Source organism: Dermacentor albipictus, chromosome 2 (genome assembly GCF_038994185.2).
Source record: "Dermacentor albipictus isolate Rhodes 1998 colony chromosome 2, USDA_Dalb.pri_finalv2, whole genome shotgun sequence".
NCBI lineage: Eukaryota > Metazoa > Arthropoda > Arachnida > Ixodida > Ixodidae > Dermacentor > Dermacentor albipictus.
Window position 1 is genome coordinate 162,466,484 of NC_091822.1, and position 25,698 is coordinate 162,492,181.

Below are 25,698 nucleotides of genomic sequence, written 5' to 3' on the forward strand. Positions count from 1 at the left end.
TAAGCCCAGGATGCGAAGCATACTAGCCTTTATTTTAGTTGTTGAACCACTGTTTAGCCTGGTGAACTGCTGTTGCTTGGCTATATTTGGTTCGGCTAGACGAAGAAACAACTCATGCATTACTTCTTCGCCTTCAAGAGTGGAACGCGACAGCGTTCCCGTCGACCCGCCAAGGGGTGTAAGACAATGGGCTACAGGGCAGCGACTACGCGCCCCGCATTGGACGCGGTGAGCGTCGAGCAAAGCAGCGTTCGGCGCGGCAACGAAATGTGCGCCTGAGCAAGAGACGCACGCCTTAGAAACAGCGCGTTTCTAAGGCAACACCGCATTCACTAGAGGCGCTTTTGTACCGCTTTGAAGCGTTGTACTCGTGGCTCAGTGGTAGCGTCTCCGTCCCACACTCCGGAGACCCTGGTTCGATTCCCACCCAGCCCGTCTTGCAAGAGTTGAGCCAAAGCCACTTCTCCTCTGTCGTGACGTCACGGTGTCACGTGATTTCATGGTCACCGCCGCGCCTGAGGAGCTGGGTTGAGCCCTCGTAATATGCTTCGCATAAAACTCAGTGCCCTTCCACTCTGTGAAGAAGGATGACCAGCAAAGCTGTGCGTGTGGGCCCCTTAATGGCGAACTGCACCTCCGCCGCGGGTCGGCCCGGCATTGCACTATCTTCGGGATCAGCCCACGCGTGGTCAGTGCTTCACGCTTGCTTCATCTCCGTCGCGGGTCGGCGCATGCATCGCACTACCTTCGGGATCGGCCCACATATGGGACGACCCGAACGCGAGAGCACTGGCACGAGCGCGTTCGCACAGTAGCGCCGAGGGACGCCAACGAGCCAAGCGACGCCAAAGAGGAGACGACGCTGGAGCCAACCGTGATGATGATAGTTTTATGTCTACACACGGACACAATCCTGGGGGAAGCTTTAGCTCGGGCCGAACTCCGACGCGGCTTATTCAAATACATGTAAAATTCAAAGACGTTTTTCGGAGCTTGGCAAATCGAAGACGGCAGTGCTGACGTTCGATGGCCCTATCGTGCCACGCTGCGTATGTTACTACGGTGGCGAGACGCCATGTATACCCTACCGAACCACTCGACAATACTGCAAGATGTGCCAAAATCAATGACATAGGACGGATGTCCGTGCAACCCCAACTATCAAGGCTTGTGCGAAATGTGGCCTCCGCGACCCACCAGCGGACCATGAGTGTGAGCCCAAGTGTGCCCTGTGTGGAGGAGCTCATCCTACAGCGGCACCAGAGTGCACCAAAAAGCTGAAGCGCGTCCCGCAAAGGGGAAGACAGCGTATGAGACAACATAACCACGTCATAGGGGGGACCCCAAGAAGAGGTGGCCCAGTTCGGACCGAGAGAACTCTGACTCGCGGGAGAGGTCCCGCTCGCGTACCAGGTCAACCTCCCGAGGCCGATCCAACTCTTGGGGCAGAAAACAAGAGGAGAAGCAAAGCACCAGCCAACAGAAGAAAAAGGAACAACCTCCAAAGAATGAAGGCGACAAAAACAAGGCGAGCTGTTCATCAATAGCCTCCCAACCCACACCTCAAGCAACTGCACAGATAACGCGCCTAGAACGAGAGCTAGAACTCATGAGAGTTCGCTTAGGCGACCTAGAGCGTGAGAATGCGATACTAAAGCAAATGCTGTCGCAGCAACAGAACACACAGGCTAAACCGGCACAGTCAGAGCAAGCTTCGGGGCAAGCTGTACCAGCACCCCAAAAGCGCCCTAGATTACAGCCGGTCGAAACGCTCCAGACACAAATCCAAGCGACTTTCCAACAACTATCACCCTCAATAGCGGAACAGATCACCCAACAGGTGTCAGCCCAAATAACACAACAACTAACGCAACAAATGACTGAGTTTGAATTGAAGTCCGACAAAAAACTCCAGGCTCTGCAAATTGAAATCATGAGAACGGTGCGTAAGCAAATTACCGAAGCTAACATTAGAGCGAGAGCCGAGAAGCCATACGCCAGACCAGGGCTAGCAGCCATTACACAAGAAAGCAACCATGCCTTAACGTAAATCAACTATAACAGAAAATTGCGAAATCTGGCAGGAGAACTGTCGTGGATACCGGCGGAAAGGAGAGTTTTAACACAGCTGGTGAGCTCACAGAATGAGCTACCAGCTGTCATAGCCCTTCAGGAAGTCGGATCCCCTCCAAACATTCAGGGATGCGAGGTGCACACACACTCGGATTCGGAGAAAGCAATAGCGACTTTGGTAGCGAAATCAATTACCGCAATCAAACACGATCCTTTTACCGACACGGATATTAAGCATTTACTAATATAAATCATATATAAAGGCCTGAACGAAAAGAGTGCCCTTATACTAAACATTTACAGTCCACCAAGCCGGAGAAAGACAAAGTTTGACAGCCTCCTGCAGGAAACTGCCCGCCTGGTGAAGGGAAGACCACTGGTGATAGCAGGTGACTTCAACGCCAAAGATCCTAATTGGGGATACCCGAAACAGGACGCTAAGGTCAGAAACATTTTGGAACAAACGCAACAACTCGACATGACAATTATAACGGATCCTGCAGTGCCCACTAGACAGGGCAACAGTGTGAGCATGGACACCAGCCCTGACCTCACGATAGTGCAGAATTGTGAAGATGCGCAATGGATAGACACCCTAAACGATTTAGGCAGCGACCATTACATCATCAGCACCCCAATTCGGACTGAGAAAATCAAACGACCCATAGGAATAGCCAAAGTTACCGACTGGGTGAAATACCGCCGGATGCAGAGCCAACAAAGCACCACAATCGATGATTTAAGTAAACGGTGTGAAAGTTTAAGAACACAAAGGGATAAAGTCACAAAAGAAATAGCCCGCACGTGTGAGATACCTGAGATTGACACTCACTTATTGCATCTCTGGGAGGCACGCAGAGGACTAACGAAAAGATTGAAGCGACAGACACAGAACCGGAAGCTAAAAGTACGCATTGCAGAAATCACCCGCAAAGCGGAAGAGTACGCAACGCAACTAGCTACGTACAATTTGGAACGCTTCTGTGACCCCCTTAATGACACACTGAGTACCGCAAAAACTTGGCGCATACTAAGAACAATTATGGAACCAACCAAAACCAAGAACGAGGGCTGTAAAGCGGTGGAACGGCTAATCCACACGTACCCAGGGACGGAACAAGAACTCAAAGAAGAATTATATAACAAGTGCTTCGGAACGGACCCATCTCCTCCACTCTGTCAGACCAAACAAGGGGGGGGGGGGGGGGGCGCCTCACGCTGAACTCGATGAACCCATCTCCATGGAAGAAGTTAGAGCTGCCATAGCGAATATGACCCGAAACATAGCGGCAGGCAAAGACCGGATAACCAACCCCATGATTAGAAACCTAAGCGATGAGGCTTTACAGGCATATACTACATTTATAAATGAACATTATCAACAGGGTACTATTCCAGGGCAGTGGAAGCACGATCAAATAGTTTTAATTCCCGAGCCTGGCAAGAAATTAGCAATTAGTAACATTCTACCAATCTCCCTGACTTCCTGTCTGGGGAAGCTATCTGAAAGAATAGTCAACTCTAGATTACAAAACTACTTAGATGACAATGAAATCATTCCAGACACTATGTTTGGATTCAGACCCAAGCTCTCAACTCAAGACATTCTCCTACAGTTGACGGAAGAAGTCCCGACAAATGTACCATGATCAAGCGAACACGTTGTCATGGTCATCGACAAAAAAGGAGCTTTTGATAACGCAAGCCACCAAGGAATACTCGATGGCCTGGCTGAAACGAATTGCGGAGAGCGGATATGCAACTATGTTCGCAGCTTTTTAAACCAACGAACCGCTGAGATTAAATTCCAACGAGCTTCGCGTTCGTGCCGCCATGCGCGCATGCCGAGGAAGACGCGCCTTGTTCGCATCCTGCTCCTCCCGCCGAGTGACGTCACGGTTGACGCGGGCGCGCTCACGCGTATACACGTCACGTGGACAAACGCACACGTCGGTCGTCGCCTGCGTATTGTCTTGCGCTAGCGCCCTTTCCCGACAGCCTCTTTCCTTCTCGGGTCACGGTGCGCGACCGCTTGGCTGTCGCCGCCCGCTGTTCGCGTTCGTGTCATTCAGTTGTACGCAAATACGGCTCCGCGAGGTGACGGCAGTGACGTTCTCGTTGTGACGCAGTTTAGGCATAGCGGAGACGCTGTGCACACCGCAGCGTGGACGCATCGAACTTCGGTGAAATTGAATCGTGAGGCTCGGCGTCCCCAAACTTGTGCGCAGTTTGTTCTTGTTGTGACACAGTTTAGGCATAGCGGAGACGTAGTGCACACCGCAGCGTGGACGCATCGAATTTCGGTGAAATTGAATCGTGAGGCTCGGCGTCCCAAAACTTGTGCACAGCGTGCACAGTTTGGTTACACGAGGGACACAGTATGCGATCTCGGGATTTAAATTTATAACCACCTGGGATTCTTTAACGTGCATCTAAATCTAAATATGCGCGAGTGCCTTTTTTTTACTTTGTTTTTCATTCCGTCACCATCAGAACGCGGTCACCGTGGCCGCCAATCGAAACCGCGACTTTGTTCGTTCTCATCAGCAGAAGGCCGGCATGCTGCAACTACGTGGATATATCTGGCAGACGAACGGGGGCAAGCGGTACGCGTAATGTCGCGACACCTCGCGACGCTGCGTCCAACCAAAGCGGGCGCAAGTTTTCTCGCTTTTACCGAGTGCACCTCGCTTATCTGATGGCGTAAGACGTGTGGGCTACGACATAATCAACACTAAAGTGACTCAATTATTCTTTTTTCTGTTTACTTTGTTTCTCGAAAACGAAGAACCGTACGTCCGAAAAAAATAGATGTTCTTAGCGCTGTACGGTGGATATCAAGGCGCCACGAAATTTCGCCAGCGTTGCTTAATTCTGTGCCCAGATACGCGTATTGCGTCATTCCAATATGTTTATGCTACAACACGCGAAAGAAAGTTAATGAAGAAAAAAAGACTAAATACATGCTGACTACACCCTCTTGTTATTCTTACTTTTTTTATTCATCCTTCCTTCTTTTCTTTCTTTCTCGCCTGTGCTATATGTACCAACCTGACTGCCAAATTAATTAGTGCCAAAAGGCTAGTGTCTTACGTTGTGAGCAAGGGGGACACCAGAAATTCGGCAATGTTGGTACGATGTAATGAAGGTAAAGGGGAAAAAAAATCACACGGACAGTACTGTGCAAAATAATTTGCACCCTTATTCCCACTTAACGGTGCAAATTATTATGTAGTGTGTACTTCCACTGTCTGTGTGCTTCATTTTTTTTTCACCCCGCTTTACCTTCAGTTCAAGCAGGGACGCAGCGGCGGAACGAAACGCGCACTACAATAACGGACGTATACAAAGCTTTCCAGGTTCAACAGACCACGCTATGAAAAAAACAAAGGAAAAAGAAAAACAACATTGAGGCGATTTACCGCTAGAGCTAGCAAAATGCGCATAGGACATCATGGTACCGCGCCAGTAAGAACTGTACGACAGTGACGTCGCCGCCGTAACCTTCGCAAGAAAGTTGGCCAATTAAGAAGAACTCGTCACTCCGTAATGAGGCTATGTAGACCCCTCCCCCTCCCCATCTCGGACCTGCGACGAGGCGCGCCCTCTGGTGATTGGGGCACCGCCCGCGTGTGTCTATATGCGCAGTGTCAGAGGGCGCGCAGAAAAAAAACAAACAAACAAACAGAAAACCGGGTCACCGCGTCGTCCTTTGTTGGGTACTTGACCGGTAAGTGGCCGCCCGGGGGTCACCACCAATCAAGGAGCCCGACCAGGGTGACCTCTGTGGTCTGTGAGGACGCCGAACAACGGCTGGGCAACACTTGAAGGGATGAAACAAACGAGAACACACACACACAAAATTGCCCACAGACAAAAGTGTGGGTAGGTCGCAAGGTGGGGCAGTAGGGCAAGAAGAACAGGAGAAAAGCAACCGCGTGGCTACAGGCGCGCCCTCTATAGCCGTACAGCGCAGTAAGTGGCCCCGAGCAGAACTCGGCGGCGATGCAGTTTATTGCCGCGAAAGGCTGACTTTGAAGAGCTGAGTGGCGATTATTATCAAATGGGCGGGATATTAAAGCCGCATACTGCACTGTTTTCGCGAGGCTCCCGTCTAAATATATACACACACACACACACACACACACACACACACACACACACACACACACACACACACACACACACACACACACACACACACACACACACACACACACACACACACACACACACACACACACACACACACACACACACACACACACACACACACACACACACACACACACACACACACACACACACACACACACACACACACACACACACACACACACACACACACACACACACACACACACACACACACACACACACACACACACACACACACACACACACACACACACACACACACACACACACACACACACACACACACACACACACACACACACACACACACACACACACACACACACACACACACACACACACACACACACACACAGAGAGAGAGAGAGAGAGAGAGAGAGAGAGAGAGATAGATAGAGAGAGATAGAGTTAACGAAAAGGCAGACTGGTTAACTAGTATTTGGCCTTTTAACTGTGCTGCACGTGGGGACGTGAAACATGGGAGTGAACGAGAGGGACAACAGACAGGAGCTTGTGCAAACCATGCGCTCTAAAAACGCTCTAAAAGCTTAGACCGGCCTGTTCGTGTTGTTTTTCATTTTTGATGACAATAAACATTATTATTATTATTATTATTATTATTATTATTATTATTATTATTATTATTATTATTATTATTATTATTATTAAAGGGACACTAAAGGGAAACAATAAATCAGTTTAGACTAATAAAGCATTGTTTGACAAACCTGCAGGCAGTCATTTCAAGAAAATAGTTTTAATATTAGATGAGAAAATGAAGGTCCAAATATCAGTATTTGAATTTCGCGCCGAAACGCCAGCGCCGGTACGTCAGCATGACGTCAGGGATCCCAAAGTTTGTTGTCGCATTTGGGCCGCGTTGGCTGAATAAAGGTTCCCGAAACTTGGCATGTTTAATATTTGGTTCCTTTAGAACACAATGTAGTCAATCTGTACCGCTATATATAATTAGTAGGCCCTAGAAGATGCCATCAAAATCCAAAACGTCACAGCCCCCAGGTGCGGGAACTCAAGTAGGCGTCGCCACCCGCATTTCGTTCTTGCGCTTTTTCTGGCTTACCAAACGTCTTATCGTTGTAAGAGTGGTGTTTTTGGTGTTGTAGAACGGTGATTTACTGATGCAGAAGAAATGACTTTTCACTTTAGTGTCCCTTTAATGTTTATTGTCATCAACAACCAAAAACAACACGAACAGGCCGGTCTAAGATTCAGCTGGCTTGTAGGACCGTGCCTATGAACATAATACACATGGCGAAAAAAAAATACATAAATTGATGAGACGTGTGTGTAGTGCTATGAAATCTAGCCTTAACTTACCACCCTTGTCATCAGGCCGCAAAATGTTCCCTCTGTGCCTTTTTCATAAGTTATTCCATTCCCCACTGTTACGCAAGAAACTTATTTCCCCGCCTCCGCATGTATCGCCCAGACTAGATCACATTCATGTGGCCGACATTCCATTCACTTTAGGAATATTTGTGTAGCGTTGATCGAACCTCGCTAAATGTAGCCCTTGCGCGTAAGCTTTTAAGCGAACCGACGTACCGAAAACCGTATTTGTCTTTGTTTCGTCAAGACTTGTTTTGCCGTGCCCGTAGAATGTGCGCGTCGCCAACAGGGAAACATTTTCCCTTAACCTGGGGAGGTAGAGACTTTTAGCGTGTCCGCTATTCCGGCAAACCGGGGAGGTTTGGGCGGATTACCGGATGGTCGGGGGCGTAAACGTGAGCAGCCGGAGTGGTGCAGCCGCCTGGTGTTGTCGAGCTCAATCAGACAAGCACAGAGCTAAAATTGCAGTAACCTATATACTTTATTCTGCTTCGCTGCTGTTGCAAATTTTCGTCAGCGGCGTAATTGTGTCCACAATTACGCCGCTGTCGAAAACTTACACCCCAGCTAAGAAGAATATGGTAATTGGCCCTGTGTTTAGGTGGTTGAGCTTTGCGCCACCAGCTGGCGCCACCAATCTGGCCGCTCACGTTTACGCCCCCGACCTTCCGGTAATCCGCCAAAACCGCCCCAGTTTGCCGGAATAGCGGACACGCTAAATGTCTCTATTCTCCAAGAGTCCACCTATAGTGGACTTGTCCATTTCGTCGGCTGTTCAAGTGCTGATTGGCTGGACTGGGCTGCGCGTGCGCAGCAGCGAGGCGCCACAGCCAATCAGTCCTTCAACAGCAGTCGAAGTGGACATGCCCACTATAGGTGGACTCTTAGAGAATACCTCCCGTGCACGCTTACACCTTGCCAGTAAAGAAAGAAAAAAAAAACTTGGCTTCATGAACAAAGGGGTATTTGTGTCCTGTATTGCAAATTGTAGACTTTGCAGCCTACCCGAGACAACAGACCACTGTTTTATTCTTTGTCGTAACCAGTGGCGTAGCAATAGGGGGGGCCGGGGGGCCGTGGGCCCCGGGTGCAAGGGGCCTGTGGAGGGGGGGGGGGGTGTCATATACGTCTGAAGACACCCCTCTTTCCGCCGGCTACACCCGGGGGGGGGGGGGGTGACAGAAGACCTATGGGCCCCGGGTGCCAGACGACCTAGCTACGCCACTGGTCGTAACGCATTTTATTTTGGGGACATTTCACAAAGAACTGTGAAGAAAAGAAACTTCTCACGTCTTACGGTTTCCGATACCTCGGGTTCATAAGGCCAATCAGTAGTGCACCTTATTATTTGTTTATGTTACTCGGACTTCATTCATTATTCATTATGGAGAAGCCGCATCATCGACAAGGCACGCCGAGCTACCTCGCTCGACAAGGCCTGTCTTTCGAGAAGAGGCTGCTCGAGTGCGTATAATGTGGTTGAAATTTTCCATCCCCTTCCTGAGTATAGCTTTCGCAACTGGATGCTTGTCTTTGTTTGCCCGATTTTCGAACTTTCACTGGACTGTGTAGCATGTTTGTGTTTGATTTTCAATGTATCCCGAACCCTTCATTACAATGTCTCTCATAGCCCCAGCGTTGCCTTGCGACGTTAAACACCACGAATCGATCAATCGAGCGCGCGAGCAGTCGGCCAATCAATCAATCAATCAATCAATCAATCAATCAATCAATCAATCAATCAATCAATCAATCAACTGACATCATGCGGTCTTGCAGAGTTTGTGGATGTGGTCGTCAATGCAGGCAAAACAAAAACGCGCGATACAATTGCTGCAATACACTCAAATACGAGAACGCGAGCATAATAATACAGTTATGACGTACGCAGCACACACTGACTAATCATCATTATTAAAGTCTGACTGAAATGCGCTGCCTGGTACTCTTTGTGGACGGTCCGCGGACTCGTAATATAATAAACAATGTTTGTATGGTACCTTCTACATGGTCACTTCGTTGCCCCCGTACCATTCCCCCCCCCTCTCTCTCTTCCTCCTGCCCTCCTATTCCCCTCCCTCCAGAGCAAATTATGCAGCCAGACCGTCTTCGGGTTAACATCCCTGCTTTCCCGCTTTTATTATTTTTTTTTTCCTCCGGCAGCTCAATACAGAGATCGTGCGACTAAGCTGCATTACGAGACTATCAGTCAGTCGTCTCCAATACGTAGCGCAACACGAAGTCTGATCATTCCCGCTCTACTACCTTCTTACGTGCATCTAAGTACACCGCTCGATCGCATTACCGCGCGAAATCATTGCACCGCTGCCGAAGTGCACACCGAAACGACCAATCGAAGAGACGCCATTAGTATGCTTCCACATGCCTTCTCACGCGTGGTGCAACACTGGAGCACCACCAGACCCGTTTCGTTTGGCGCATATCCAGGCGCCGCCAACAATTACGTGCCGAAGGCGCGCGTAACACACTACAACCGGCGACACAGTTCCTATAGGATCGCGCAGTCTTCTCACCGGGGTACCTCTGCCACTCCCCAGCACCACGACTCGAAAATCGCGCGCCCGCGCCGCCGACTTCGCGTCACGATCACAAAAATAACAATAATAATAACAAACAAAGCCGCGCAGGCGTGCGTGCGCGCGCACGGACAATGAACGATTATCGCCGCCCCGCACTCGCCCATAAATCGGCGCGAGGCGATCGCCGGGAGTCAATAGCGCCGAAGCGCGTAGCAGGAAACGAACGCGGAGAGAGAGAGAGAGAGAGAGAGAGAAAGAGAGAGAGGGGGGAGGGAGGGGAGAGAGAGGGAGGGAGAGAGAGAGAGAGGGCAGGGAAGTTAACTAAGGGACCTTAATGTTAACCAGTTAAGAGTCCGGTATGGCTACACTCTGCGCTTGGGGAAGGGAGGAGGGGAATAGAAAGAAGGGAGAGAAAGAGCGGAACTGCGAGAACAGTTTCAACCTTGCAAAGGAGAAGGATGCTATCTTCTTGCTCGCTTCTTCTTCTTCCACTTCTTCTGCTTCTTGTTTTCCTTCTTTTTTTCTTTTTCTTTTTTGCCCGCGCAATCTTAATCGCATCTCCACCCGGCGGGCACCGACCGTCCGAGCCGCCGCCGCGGACGGGCGATCGCTAAAGCTCACGCCGGAGAGCCCCGACCTATTGTTGCGTTGCGCGACTGGGAGCAGTGGGGGGGAAGAGGAATAAAAGGGAAGGAAAATGAAAGCCGATTATTAATCCGTCCGAACGACGGCCTTGCCGGCGGTGTAGAACGCGCTCTCGATGCATAGGAAGGTCTCGCCGTCGAGCAGGAACAAAACCTTGCGCTGGTACGAGCGCACGCGCTGGTGATCGGGCGGAGCTCGGCCGCTTGCTTTTCTTGTGCGCCTCGCCAGTTCGGTGGGCCTACGATATCTTTTTTTCTTTGTCTTTCTTTATTTCTTTTGTGCCGCTCTCTAATCCCTATACCCTAGCGTTGCGCGCACGGCCTCTCGTCCATTCTTTTTTTTTTTTCTTCCTCTCCCTTTCGGCGCACTCAACAGGCGGTCCGGAGACGTCCTTGCCGGTTGACGGACTGCCGCTTTTAGCTGTGGCTTCGTACGGTTCGACTTTCTCGGTCTAAAGGAGCGGCCATGGCAGAGTCCTTTGTAAGGCGTGCGCGGAGACGTCAGAGAAGCAGGATAAAAGCGCGCCGTGTCAGCCGACGAATCTCGTCGCGGCCTCGTCGGAGCGTGCGAAGGGTCCTGCTCGATCACGTATAGTGACGGACGCTAATTTCCTGAACTTCGGTGGCGTTTCGCGCGACGACAGAGGCTGGGGGCCGAAAGGGAGGGGGGGGGGCAGCTTCCACCCTTTCCTCAGCTTCGAATAGTTGTTTGATTAATCCGTAAAATTATCTAATAAATCAGACGGATCTAGCGACGAGCTCTATCGCAACTTAAACTACTTGAATAGCTTGCTGATCGATCCATTTGTCTCCTTCTTCAGAGTTTCCGCCTTGGTTATAACCTCCCTGCCGTTCATTTACCATTCTCTCTCCCCCTCTCTCTCTGTAATGACAACGACGACGATGGTGATGAGAACATCACCTTTAAAATGGGGTTGTGACGCATGCACCAAGCTCGTTTTTTTTAAGTTTTCAGCAGTGTCTGAATTCTTAAATATTTTTAAGCATCGTTTCAGTGCGCCCTGGCGAAGGCCGGTTGGGAAACCAGGTTACATCTTTCTAATAGAGGTGTGCGAATAGTGATTTTTTTTTAGACTGAATCGAATACGAATCGAATAGTGCCAGAAGTGCATCGAATATCGAATCGAATACTTTACGCTAATAATGAATAGCCGTTATGCTCACATCCCAGTATTCTTAAGGCTAGCAATTAAGTTTCTGTGATTACGCAGTACGTTATGAGGCACTGTTTAGTAAAAGCACAAATGGAACATTGCGAGCAAATAATTATTTTCTTCAGGTACACAGGGCTCTTAATAGAGTGCGAAGGATAGCACTCCCTACGGATACCCAAGCCCGTAGCCTGCTCCACTACGCAAGTTCTCATGTTTTATATGTATACCATGACCGTGGGGCTGAAAATTCACCGTACATTTGCGTCAATGTTATGCTTATTTGGGCGCAGTTGACTGAAATATTCCAAACATATCCTAAAGCTATTCGCATTCACGAATTCGATTATAGGACTATTCGATTCGAAGACCTAATCGAAATGGAATAGGACACTATTCTATTCTTTATTCGAAAGTTTCGAATATTCGCATACCCCTACTTTCTAACGCGAGGTGTTCCGGAGTCAGGCAAGCGCAACCTTGATCGCCTATATTTGTGCTCAGGCAGTCGACGAAGAATAAGACACGATCACTGCGGCGTGATGCTATTCGGAGAGCATGCGTAACTACCGTACATCGCGAGACTTACTAGAGGTTCGTATCGCCGCGCCAACGTATGCCTCATGCGGAGTGATAGCAGTTTGTAAAGAATACCTAAGCCACGACTTATTCACCCCCGTCGACGGCCTATAGAAAGAGCAATAATAACGACCATCTGACCACCCTGATTTTGATTCGCGCCTCATTTCTGATAAGCACTAAACAGCGCAAATTTTGTAGGATGCATGTTGTACAGCACACGTCGGTCACTCTTCCTTCAGTCGCGGTTCTGCTTCTTCGGGAAACAAATTTCTGGGAACAAGATTCCGGAAACGAATCGACGGTAAGTCATAAGCCGTCGTCATTACTGCACACGCACTTGCGATTATGTGGTTGCGGTATAATATCGCGCGGCGGTCGCGTAAGCACGTCCAAAACATGTGGTGCGGAAGTATACAAACACCGATACAGACGGAACACGCATCGCCCTTCGAGAGGGCAATGGCTCTTCCTTCTTCCCCATCCGCGTCCTCAACGGCGGACGCACCTTTCGCGGATGTGTACACCTGCATCAACCGCTAAATGGTCACGCGCCCCCCGTGTGCAGTTACGAAATCATTGCGAGCGAGAACCCGGGGCGGAAGTCAGTGGGAAGCCGGTCGGGCGTCGGATGCTGGCAGCCGCGGCCGTGCGTCCTTGCAACGCACACGCGCCTTCCGCCGTCGCCACGGCAGACTCGCACGTCCTCCCGTCGGTGTGCCAACACGCAGAGAGAGAGAGAGAGAGAGAGAGAGACAGAGAGACATGGGGTTTCAGTTTCCGCCACCACCGCAGGAAGGGCGCACAGATTCAAGGGAAGCCCGAGGCAACACGATACGGTTGCCGTAGGGGCCTGCGGAGAAGACGGCGTTGCCAGGGTATCTTTAATTAGCAGCCGATGATAGCGCTCGGCAGCCGTTATAACGTTTGTGGGACGCGCGCGAATCGTGCGAGCGAGGAGGCCGCGGAGGAGGAGAGGTTGTATACCGTATTCGCTCGAACGCAACTCTTCTGTGAGCGACACGTGGGTGCGCGCACGTGGTGTGCGCGCGTGGAGATGGAGATGTGGGACGTACGTTATTTAAGTGGCGGGGGTGATGCCAAGCTGAGTCATAAGACTCGCAACTATCTTTGGAAAGACGGGAAGAGATACAGAAGAAAGACCACTTTGACGGCGCTCTTTGGCCATATCTCGTTAAAAAAGAAAAAAAAAGGCGCTACAAACCTTCATCATGTATAGAACAAAGAGAGAAGGCGTATATTTCTAAACAGAAACGCGTCTGGTTGCCTGCGCTATATGAAAATACGCTGGAGGAAGGGAAACGGGTAATAGAAAGATGAAGGAAACACTCGGCGAAAGGGTGCACACGCGTGGGCAGCACCACGCAGTCAAAGGCGTTCGCGCAGGCCTGCAATCAAGGAGGAGGAGTAGATTTTAATGGAGAGAAAGGAGGAGAGGTCGGCCTGGAGAGCGTGTCTCTAGCCTGCTACTCCTCACTGGGGAATGGGGAAGTGGGAGATACAGGGAAAGGTAGGTGGCGGATGATTATGATATGGTACAATGAGATACTATATACACGTTGTCCAATATGCGGATGCGCACTGGAGACGCAATACACTAAGACTAATCTTGTCCATACAAAGAGTAATCTTGCCACAAAAAGTTTTTGCGCAAACACATTTCGCACTGACTACACGTCTCACAGAGGCGATCGTCTAAACCAGTCTCACTTAAAAAGTTCAAAAGTGCTTTTATGGCACGTTGGGCACAGTCAACACTCCTCCACGCGCCCAAAAGCTTTTCTTCTGAAAAGGGGCGCGAGTCCAAGCTGTCAGCTGTAGATTTGAGTTTTCTTCGTTCGGCCGCATATTGAGGGCACACGCAAAGTACGTGAGCTATTGTCTCGAGAATGTGACAGACGCTACATTCAGGATCCCGTGTTTGTCCAATCTTGTGAAGGTATCGGTTGGTGTATGCCACACCCAGCCGTAATCGATGAATGAGCGTTTCCTGGCTTCTCCGCAACCGAAGTGGATGCCGGAATTGTAATCCAGCGTCAAGACTATGGAGGCGCTCTTGCCGATATTCGGGGTTGTCCCAATGTTGCGCCGTAGAAGTTTTAAGGGAGGTATGGAGCAAGGCGTTAATGTCATACCGGGAAAAATGAATTTTTTATAATAGTTCCGTCAGTGTGCGCCTGTTTTGCTTCTGCGTCAGCCTGTTCGTTTCCAGCTATTCCACAATGGCCAGGAATCCACTGCAGCACGATGGTATGTCCGGAATGAGTATGTCCTGCAATAAAATATAACAGATGCCCTGTGGGCCGATGGTCGGTAGAGACTGTGTTCCAGCGTGAGCCCGAAGAGCGAAGGATCGTGAGTATAGTCGCGCCAATGGTTTGCACCTTCTTTATAAAGCCAAACTGAAGACAGTGGCACAAGGTTGTCGTTCTCCTCTTCGCAGCCGCAGACACCGCGTGCAGCACTGTTAGCCATTTCAATTTGTGCTTGAATAAGCTCTCGTAATGGCGCGGACGGTTATATTCGGGTGAATACGGTAGATATTGAAGCCATGTTTTTTTTTTCATCCGCTGTTCCTTCGCTCCGGATTATCGGGTGAAGGAGACGAATTATATAACAGCAACGAGGCGTAACAGCGTTTGGCCGGTATTCTTTAATCGTCGGCGTCCTTTTGCGATATATACATGCATATTTATATGGCCACAATTATAGCAACCCCAAAGCTGTCTATATATCCGGCGGCGAATGGACAGCGACGTCTGCGTCGGCACTATATACTATAGCCTTTCGGGCAGTGAAGCTATAAAGTGATTCAAGGACGGCGCAGGTTGAGCGAAGTGATGACGAAACAGGAAGCACAGGTAGGAGGCAAAGAAAGGAGATGGAGAAAGAAAGAAATAAGCGCAAGATAAAACTTGGCACTGCGCAGAGGACATAAAAAAAAAAAGCGCCGGGAACGAGATTGTGTATGCGAAGAAATGAAATGCGTGGAGGGCAGTTTGGTTAACCGCCGACGCGGCACCAAGGAAACTGCCCGAACCGCTTCATAAGTGTGAGACATGAAACAAGCGCGGTTTCGAAAAAACATAGAAGAGGAAGCGAAAGTGGATAACGGCGCAACAAGTTGGAAAATGAATCACGTGCTGGCATTGCGGCAGTGGAGATATCTGTTAAGGCGGAAGGCTATTACTTGTTTATCGATGGAGGCTTAAAGTGAGATCATGTGTATATCATTTTGGCTGTGGACGTATTAGTGTAGCCTGTGCATCTTTTGTGTTCTTGTTGCGGGAGAGGGGGGGAGGGGGCGATGCATCGTCTTCAACTTTCTATACCTGTAGTATATGACATGCCAGTCTCGTGGCCCCAAACGAAATTCTTCGTTTCAAAATTTAAGGACATCTATCCAACTCCTCCCTTTTCCTTCGGATGTCATATAGTTTCTGTTTCTGAACCATTAATTTAACTTGGTAGAAATATATAGACAGTAGCATACAGTGCCAAGCAATCTTGGATATATGCGATAGACGCGGATTGAGTGTTATAGCCAACCGTAGGCCTATAGAGGTATGCGGTGAGAAAACGATCCGTCTTTTAGGAATGAACGGATTATACATATAGCGATGGCGCCTGGGAAGAAGGTCTCAGCCAAACTCTCACCGCAGCGAACATCCTTCTCTTAAATACCACTAGTTTGAGCTGTATTAGTGAATTACTTTTCTACACTGCGAAAAGAAAGCCACTCTTACATGAGAAAAGGCATAAATAATGATGAAAAAAAAAAACGCAATAACGAAAGACAAGTGGCGACGCCGCATTGAAGTTCTCGCAACTGTTCGACGTGACGTCATGGATTTTGACGGGCGTCTGCACGAGCCTGCTTATTTCTGTCACCGTTAAAGACGGACTAAATCGCATTCTAAAAGAGCCAAAGGCTGAACTTAGCAGCTTTCAAGAAGATGTACCATAAGCCACAACGACCTCTAATATAGGTGACAAAACGTCACACTGGCGTACCGGCGCTGGGGGTTCCGGCGGGAAATTCGAGAAATGGGACTTTGACCCTCATTTCCTCTTCTAGCAACTGACCTATTTTGCCGCGAAGTTGACGAACATAAACTTTTTGGCACAATACTTTATTAGTACAAACTGACTCAATGTAGCTATTTGGTTTCCCTTTCGAAACGCACTGGAACATTTATCGTCACAGTGTTAACCCGTGGAATGAAAAAGCAAGTATATGGCTCGCAATGGCTCGAGCATTTCTTACAAAACAGAAATAAAAAATGGTGCAAACCATATTCGACGATTGGCAAACTTGCAAGAGAAAACCACTAATTACCCTTTCAGACAACCCGAACAATGGATGGTGCCAACAGCACGCCTAAACTCAGGGCAAGAACGTTTGCAATTCACACTCCCTTCCCTTCTGAACGCTTATACATCTGCACATTTTGACTTATTCACCTGTGCTCATAAGGTATTGCGTAGGATGTATATAGAAGGTAGCTCCGAACAATTTTCATCCTCAATTGTGCCAAAATAAGTCTTTGCTTCTGTATCTCATATTTCATGTATGAGAGTGTGATATGTAATAACAATATTTTTACCCCTGTGTTTACTCAGTACGCTTGAAGTGCTCTTGCGATGTATAGCATTACATTTTTGTTCTTTTGTTTCGTTTATACGACACCTGAAGTTGAGTCGTTGTTTGTCTCCTGCTGTTGCCTGTAAAATGGGGGCTGCGGCTTTGTCAAGCTGTATTTTTTACAGCTTTTTCTGCAGCTCCGCTGTCCATGTATCTTTGAGGCAGAAATAAACTTTATTATTATTATGTTGAATCGATGTAGGCGTTCCCAGGGGCAACCGCTTACATCGGTGGCTAATCTTCGTGCAAGTGATCGTTCTTGTCGGACACTTTGGGAAGGCTCCTTCACACTATTTTGCGGGATTAGGGGGCAGCGGCAGTTTGATAGTCTTCGCAAAATTTTCATTAGCGAAAGCAAATATACGTCGGCACGAAAACGCTCCGGAACCTTAAAACGCTATAGCTTGACTACAGGCCGCGTCAACGTTTTTTTCAAGTCCGACCTCTGCCATTAATGCCAGACTGTTTAAAAACGCGCTTGACCGAAGTACGTATGACCCAAGGCACTTAAATAGAAATCTGATTTTGTACGCGTCGAAAAAGAAAGCAAAAACACACCTGAAGACAAACTGTTATCACCGATGAGTACGGTTTGGCGGTCGCGTTCCTATTAATAATACCACTGCCGCATGGGAAGTTGGGATCCTAAATGTGTAATCAGAATCGACAAATTTGAGTGAAATATATATAGCTGGATCGAATTCAAGAGTACTTAAAGACGTCGCGCGACAGTTCCCAATCTGCAACGAGTTCGATGTTCAGTAAGTGAAGCGTTCTTGAGACTGTCCGTGAGACATCGGTATGACTTACCGACAAATGTGAGAAACACTTGGTGATTACACCTATCAAATCCTATTCTATATACCCGTCCTGCCTATCCAGGAAGCTTGCACGGGATATCTTTCAGTTTCGTGATTTAACCTCGTAATGCCCCGAGTTGCACACCAAAGAAAAGTAGAAATACTTCTTCATATTTACTTGTGGTTGTGTATGGAGAGTACGTTTGTACAAAAAAAAAACGATATATAATAAAATCTTGTTTCGTATGAGTCAAAACAGGGAATTAAAACTCGTTCCAACGCATCAAGAACGCTACTGTAGGCTATGCGTTAACTTTCTTCTGCTTAAATCAGAGTATTGACGTGCATGAAGGACTCAGCATAGCATATATGATACGTTGGGCATTACAGCATTTAACATGAAATTGCTTCCACACTCTGAACTCTCGTAGAAAACTGGGCTGTACACCCAAGCAACAACTCGCGTTGTCACAGAGAACATCAAGAAGGCTCAAGCCTATCACGCAACAATATCGACGACTTCCTGGCAGCTAAGAAGTGACCCCGTCACTTTAGGCTGTCCAACTCACCTTTCCGACGTTTCTTGCTCCGCGTGTTGGCAAATATCGTTGACGCAAGCGTACTCCGCTTGTCGTGTCACACGGTCCAGCAATACAGGTCACCTTTTGCCTTTCGCACTTTCGTTTGCAACGACGTTAGGTCCCGCACGAAAACGCACACACACACACACACAAAATCACGCCGCTGCGCGACGCGCAAAACCCGTCTGCTTGTCTTCTGGAGACTTGTGTCGTCTGCTCGCGCACTCGGCTACTGCTGTACGGATGGAAGTAGCACATCCGTCGTAGCAGGGCGCGATTCCGGCGCCGCCAGACAGGACACGGCGTCGACGAGGACGGCAGCAGCGAAGTTTCGAAGGAAGGCGTCAAAAGCGAGACAGCAAATGTCTCGCAGAAAGGGAGGAAATGGAACAACCTTTACACTGAAGCGCTCAGCGGTGCGTGCGAGCGCATATATGTAGTCGAGCGTGCGCTTATGCGGAACGCGTTCGTCGATCGGTCTTGAGGACTTGACAGCTAGGCGCGGAAGAGTACTATGACTCTTTGACAACCTGCGTCTGAGCGCGTAGATATATATATATATATATATATATATATATATATATATATATATATATATATATATATATATATATATATATATATATATATATATATATATATATATATATATATATATATATGCCCACACGGAGTTGGCGTATATATATGAACAATGTGTCATTTAACACGCCACAATGTAAGCATGGAGCTTAGCTATAGCTTAAGAAGGCAGAACATCGTATGCCTTAAGAAAGACTGTAGATTCTATTTACAGAGCACAAGTTTACTACAAAAAAACAGAAAAGTGACCAAGAACGTGGCCAAGGATAGGCGATAGAGAGAGACAGAACGAAGGAAATGCAAGGAGGTTAACCAATTACGTGAACTCCACGTTCACAGAAAGCTACTAAGCCACGCGAACAGTCAGTAAGACTGTGTGTCTATATATATATATATATATATATATATATATATATATATATATATATATATATATATATATATATATATATATATATATATATATATATATATATATATATATATATATATATATGCCCACACGGAGTTGGCGTATATATATGAACAATGTGTCATTTAACACGCCACAATGTAAGCATGGAGCTTAGCTATAGCTTAAGAAGGCAGAACATCGTATGCCTTAAGAAAGACTGTAGATTCTATTTACAGAGCACAAGTTTACTACAAAAAAACAGAAAAGTGACCAAGAACGTGGCCAAGGATAGGCGATAGAGAGAGACAGAACGAAGGAAATGCAAGGAGGTTAACCAATTACGTGAACTCCACGTTCACAGAAAGCTACTAAGCCACGCGAACAGTCAGTAAGACTGTGTGTCTATATATATATATATATATATATATATATATATATATATATATATATATATATATATATATATATATATATATGAGAGAAATAACGGAAAACGATGACTTCAACTGGTAACAAACTAACGCAATGTTGAGGGCAATCATTGCGCAGGACCAGGCTGAAAAAATGTTTGCACCGAGACTTAACTTGTACTAGCTCATACGATAATTCCGCCAAGGCTCTGACGCCATCGATGCCGCCATATTATTGTACAGCCAGCCCGGTGAATAGCTTAGCTTAGCGGCGAAAAGCTTAAATTCGCTTAGCTCCAGCAGCTCAGCGAAAGCTACGAATAGGACAACGTGGCATTACGTCAGCTCACGCGAATACTCTCGTACTATGACATTATAAAGGAATCGAGCAGGCACCGATAACAGGGAAGCAGGGAGGAATGGAAGAGTTCTCGAAATAACAAATTGCTGAGCAAGTGCGTAAGGTTGGTAAGAAAGCTACTGGTCAGTGGCTATAATTTCTCGACTGTAATTGTTACTATTAATTTGATGCTTCCGTTCGTATTCACCACAAAAGAACGTAAGTGAAAGAAAAGAAAACGCGTCGTCGGTGGGGATCTGCACCCAGGCCTCTCTGCACTACGCGTGTGACTTTCTATGGCACCAGGCTTGGGTTAAAACTTACAGCATAGCGCGAAAATTTTTTGCAGTTTGTCAGATGTACGATCCAATGGCTGTAAGTGTTCCCTTTTTTTTTTCTTTTCTGTTGCCTGTGCCCACCCGCTGTTACTTCATTATCGCTAAGGCAGCCCTCCGTTTCTTCACGGCTAATTCAAGCAAACGAAAGAGACCATAACTCAAACGGATAGAAAAAAAAGAAGATACGAAAAAAGAAAACGATTACAAATGGCTTGATCTGAGGATAAGAACTGAGGTTAAACTAACCACAGGAACTGGTTCACCCCGTGGCCGCAACCATGCACACGGGAAAGCGTGCGATGCGAATAAGATAAACAGATAGGAAGATGGTGATGGAAGAAGAAGAAGAAGAAGAACGTGGAATAAAACGTCGAAGCAGCAAGAGGAAAGCGCGAGAAAGCAATTATACGCGATGACTGGAACAATGAACCGAGACGTTATCTCGGCGAGACGCGCATGCGCGTCGCATCTTTTCGTCACTTATAATCCTAACTCTTAACTATAACTCCTAATACTAACGTAACCCTTAATTACAACCCTTAATCATAACTTTAACTCTTAATCTTAACGTAACGCTTAACTATAAGTCTTAATCTTAACGTAACGCTTAACTATAAGTCTTAATCTTAACGTGACTCTTAACTTAGCAAGCGCTCTAGTTCGTACACGGAGACAAACATTACACGCGTCGGCGACAAACTCAGCCTGTTGGACGACAAGAGGCTGCGGCATTTGCATTCATCATCATCATCATCATCATCATCATTCCGTTTTATGTCCACTGCAGGACGAAGGCCGCTGCCTGTTATCTCCAATTATCACTGTCCTGCGCCAACCGATTCCAACTATAGCGCCCGCGAATTTTCTTATTTCATCGCCCCACCTATAGTCTTCTGCCGTCCTCGACCGCGTTTCCCTTCTCTTGGTACCCATTCTGTAACCCTTATGGTCCAACGGTTATCTAACCGTCGCATTACATGACCTGCCCAGCTCCATTTTTTCCTCTTTATGTCGATTAGAATACCCCCGTTTGCTCTCTGGTCCAAACCACTCTCTTTCTGTCTCTTAACGTTCTGACCAGCAATCTTCGTTCCATCGCTCTTTGCGCGGTCCTTGACTTGTTCTCAAGCTTCTTTGTCAGTCTCCAAGTCTCTGCTCCACATGTCAGCACTGTTAAAATTCACTGATTGTGCACCTTATTATTTTTATTTATTTATTTGTTTATATACTCTCAAGGCCGAACTATTAGAGAGAAGAGAAAAACGAAATACAAGTAATTACAACATAAAACAGTCCCAATATTCGTTACCGATGGCTGTTTTTTTAACGCGACGTCAGTGGTAGAAGCGAGACTGGGGCAGGCAGGTAGTTCCATTCAGCGCTAGTTATCGGAATAAAAGAATCAGCTTGCAAGTTGGTGCGGCTGCAAGGCTCACACCGACTTTGAACATGCAGTCATTGCGGGCTGAGATATGTATACGTTGCTGGGCGGAACAACGGCTCTCTGAGAGTAGGGAAGGGTCCCTTCGCCCCAAAATAAACACTCCATCAGTTAACACTGATAAAGTAGTCTTTGAATACTTCGTTGCGTTAATTTAGTTGTCATATAGGTTTATTAGTACGATAAATAATGAAGGCCAACGTTCAATTTTTATTTCCATCTGGCTCACGATCTGCAGGACTTTAATTATTAAAGTTTTACCATACCATACCATACCATCTGGTTGGTGTCGTTGCAAGGAACCGAGCGGGGTGCACCGCTTTATATATGAATGTTAGAAACGCTGGCTTATGTCTCAGTTTCCGGGTAACAGAATGATGTTTTCTCCTATATTCAAACTACAATCCGACCTGCCGTGGTTGCTCAGTGGCTATGGTGTTGGGGTGCTAAGCACGAGTACACGGTATCGAATCTCGTCCACTGCAGCCGCATTTCGATGGGGGCGAAATTCGAAAACACCCGTGCACTTAGATTTAAGTCCACATTAAAGAACCCCAAGTGGTGCAAACCTCCGGAGCCCCTGAGTACAGCGTGCCTCATAATCAGATCGTGGTTATGGCACGTAAAACCCTACAATCTAATTTATTTTCTTTTTCGGGCGGCGAAGTCGCCAGTACACTGTGCAGCTGTCCATCCTTCGACAGTAGACGATATCACCTACGTACTAGCCTTAATTAGCCGATAGACCACTCTCGGAAGTAAAGATCCTGGGACTTTTTGCCCGGGACACTGCTATACGCACAGGTTCACTAAAGAGCTAATGCCGTGCTTGAAGGCGGCAGTACACTACGAGTGTTGCAACTATACACGTGAGTGAACATTGATATGCGAGTGCCACAGGGTTGCCAACCGTCCTGAATTTAACGGGACAGTCTCGATTTTTGAGTAAGAGACCCGAGTACAGAGTTGACCGCGCCAGGAAGGCAAAATGTTCTTGCTTTTTCTTTTTTTTTCTACTGAACAACAATCAATAAACCAAACGTTTTTTTCTTTTTTTTTTAATGCCCAACAGCTCAGTCGCACCTCCCCTCTTTTTTTCTTCGACTGCGTTGTCATAAAGCGTAAAACACTCGTTTTCGTCGTGATTCTATAGTTCTGTTGTAGGGCGCAACCGTTCGCAGCGCATTTGTATATTGGTAGCCGTGTTAACCAGGTTACTGGACCTTTCCTGCCGTAAATCGCGGTAGGGTATAACTAAGTGTCGTGCAACATTGTTGCGCGCATACAGACCGGCGGCTCCTCGCACCGGCAGGGTCGGTCCTCGCCTACTTTGCAAAACAGATTACTGTTAACGCTTTCATGCAATACACCTCGATCACCAGTCTGCAACGGCGAGCGTAAAGACGTTGTTGCGATAGCCCTAGGGGAGGCAATAAGTGTCAGACAACAAAGAAATGCGGTGCACTAATTGCTAGACCGTATCTTATGCTGATGAAAACTGCTCCAAAACTGTCGGCAATGCATCTTTCGCGCGATGCTACAAGGATCGCCGCGTGCAGAAGGCATTGGCGACCGCGTGGCCACGCGCACGGTTCTTCCACGCCTGAGTTAACGCATTGACGCAACGGCACTATACAGCTATAGCCTAAAGTTAACAAGCAGGCCGTTTCACTCGCGTCTAAAGAAGATCCCAAGTTTCGCCGCGATCTCGACGTTTCGAGTACAAGCGCCCGTCTGTCTCTCCGCGCCTCTTCCTACGCGATACCGGGCGCCCGCGCGCGTCAGACAGGGCTGACAGGGCCGACAGTTCATCGGGACGACCACCGGACGATCCCGTCGCAAAGTGACGTTCGCGAAGACCCGGCAAAAAAAGAAATCGAAGAAGGAGAAGACGACGGCGTGGAGTCTGGGCCGCCGACCGTGTGACTCACCCAGCGCATCCTGACGTCTTCGTGGCCGAGCCGTCTGCCGTCTGAGCGCACCGGCACCGAGGGGTGCCCACCGCGCGACGGGGTGGTGCAGGAACAATAAACTTCGCCGCAGCAGCGCCGGACTCCTCGATGGAACAGGGCAGCGACTCCCACACGCCGAAGACCCACATTCGCTTCCCCCTGTAACCCAGGGAAGAGGTGGGGCGAGCAAAGCGCGGAACGCACTGCAAGTGTAGTATACTACACGCATACACACACACACACACGCACACGCACGCGCGCACGTAGAAACACGTCGGCGAGGAGCTAACGGAGCACAAACAAAGAAGGAAGCCGTGCACCACCGGACCGGGCACCACTTTCGATCGGTCACTCTCTCGGACACGGCGTGCCGGCAGCAGGCAGCCAACTGGTCTAAAAGAACGTTGGCAGCAACCGCCGTGGCGACCCTGCAGCGGCCAGCTCACGCTTGCGAGAGAGTCTGCGCAGCGGCTAAGACGCGCGTGAACCCCGTTATCCCTGGCGTAACCGCTGACACACGGTGTGCAGTGGAGAGAGAGAGAGAGAGAAAGTGGTGGGGGAGGGGGAGGGCTGTTCGGGGTGTGCACGGCGGGCGAGGGAAGAGGAGATGAAAATGAGCGGAACTTCTCGGCCTTCGTCTCCCGCCTGCGCGCCCACTTCTCCCTTCCTCGTGCATCGAGATCGCTTTCTACGCTGGCACGCGCGCGGGGTGCGTCCACTTCCTCGCTCGTGGCCTTCTGCTGGTCGAGGAGTTGTTCCGCGAGCTTACGCACCCGAACGAAACTAGAGGGTGCGGAAAGACCGCTAGTTTTCCGAGCGGCGATTTTGTCCCCACCTGCGCGTGGTTATCGACTTCTAGCCACCGTAGCGTGGTTGCAGGAAGAAAGCAGAATCTGCGTAGGAAAAACTTTCTTCGTGCTCACACCTACGGCAGTCAATCGACTTCTCTGCAGTGGTGGTGCGGATTTCTTTACTGAAGTGAGGCTTTTCTTTGGCTCTTCCCCTCGCTTCGCGGGGACGGCTGTTTAACCGAGTAAACTGGGCCGATCGTGGGGAGAGTGTAATCGAAGGTGGTGACTAACACAGCGGCACTATTATGATACCTGTGCATGGCATGTATGAGTCCTCGCAGTGGTTTTAATACGCCTTCTAACCGTGTTTAATCCTGCCGGTAGTGCAACGTTACAGCACCCACACGCCTTAACTAACAGAGCTAACCAGTAAGCGTCCCCAGCAGCATAGGAAGCTATCACTTAACCTTTACAATAACCAACCAGTGGCTTCGGCAATTCCTTTTTTCGCCTTGGCTGCAAAGGTGCGAAAACTGGATAGAATGGTTGTCTGTCCTAAAGCAAAATCATACGCTATATGGGATTCGCATAATGTAGTTACGTCGTAACTAGTGTTGACCTCGTTTGTCGATTCCTCCCCAGTTTGAATGCGGCCGCCGTGGCCATGTATCGAGCCCGTCACCTGGTGCTGAATGACAGGTCACCACAATCACTGAGTCGGCGGGTCGTGTACAGTGGCGTAGCTAGGTCGTCAGGCACCCGGGGCCCATAGGTCTTCTGTCCCCCCCCCCCCCCCCCCTTAGGTGTAGCCGGCGGAAAGGGCGTCTTCAGGCGTATATGACACTTCCCCCACACCACTGGCCCCTTGCACCCCCCCCCCCCCTGTT

General features: G+C 48.4%; 1 protein-coding gene across 1 annotated transcript in view; it reads right to left on the minus strand.

Moving 5' to 3' along the window:
- Myo61F (Myosin 61F) overlaps nt 1-24,464 on the minus strand; it is a 189,604-nt gene extending 165,140 nt beyond the window's left edge. Inside the window, exon 1 of the mRNA XM_070534263.1 lies at nt 24,000-24,464. Coding sequence (XP_070390364.1) covers nt 24,000-24,008 — 9 coding nt within the window. The 5' untranslated portion in view covers nt 24,009-24,464. The remainder of the gene's footprint in view (nt 1-23,999) is intronic.
- Nucleotides 24,465-25,698: the final 1,234 nt, after the last annotated feature.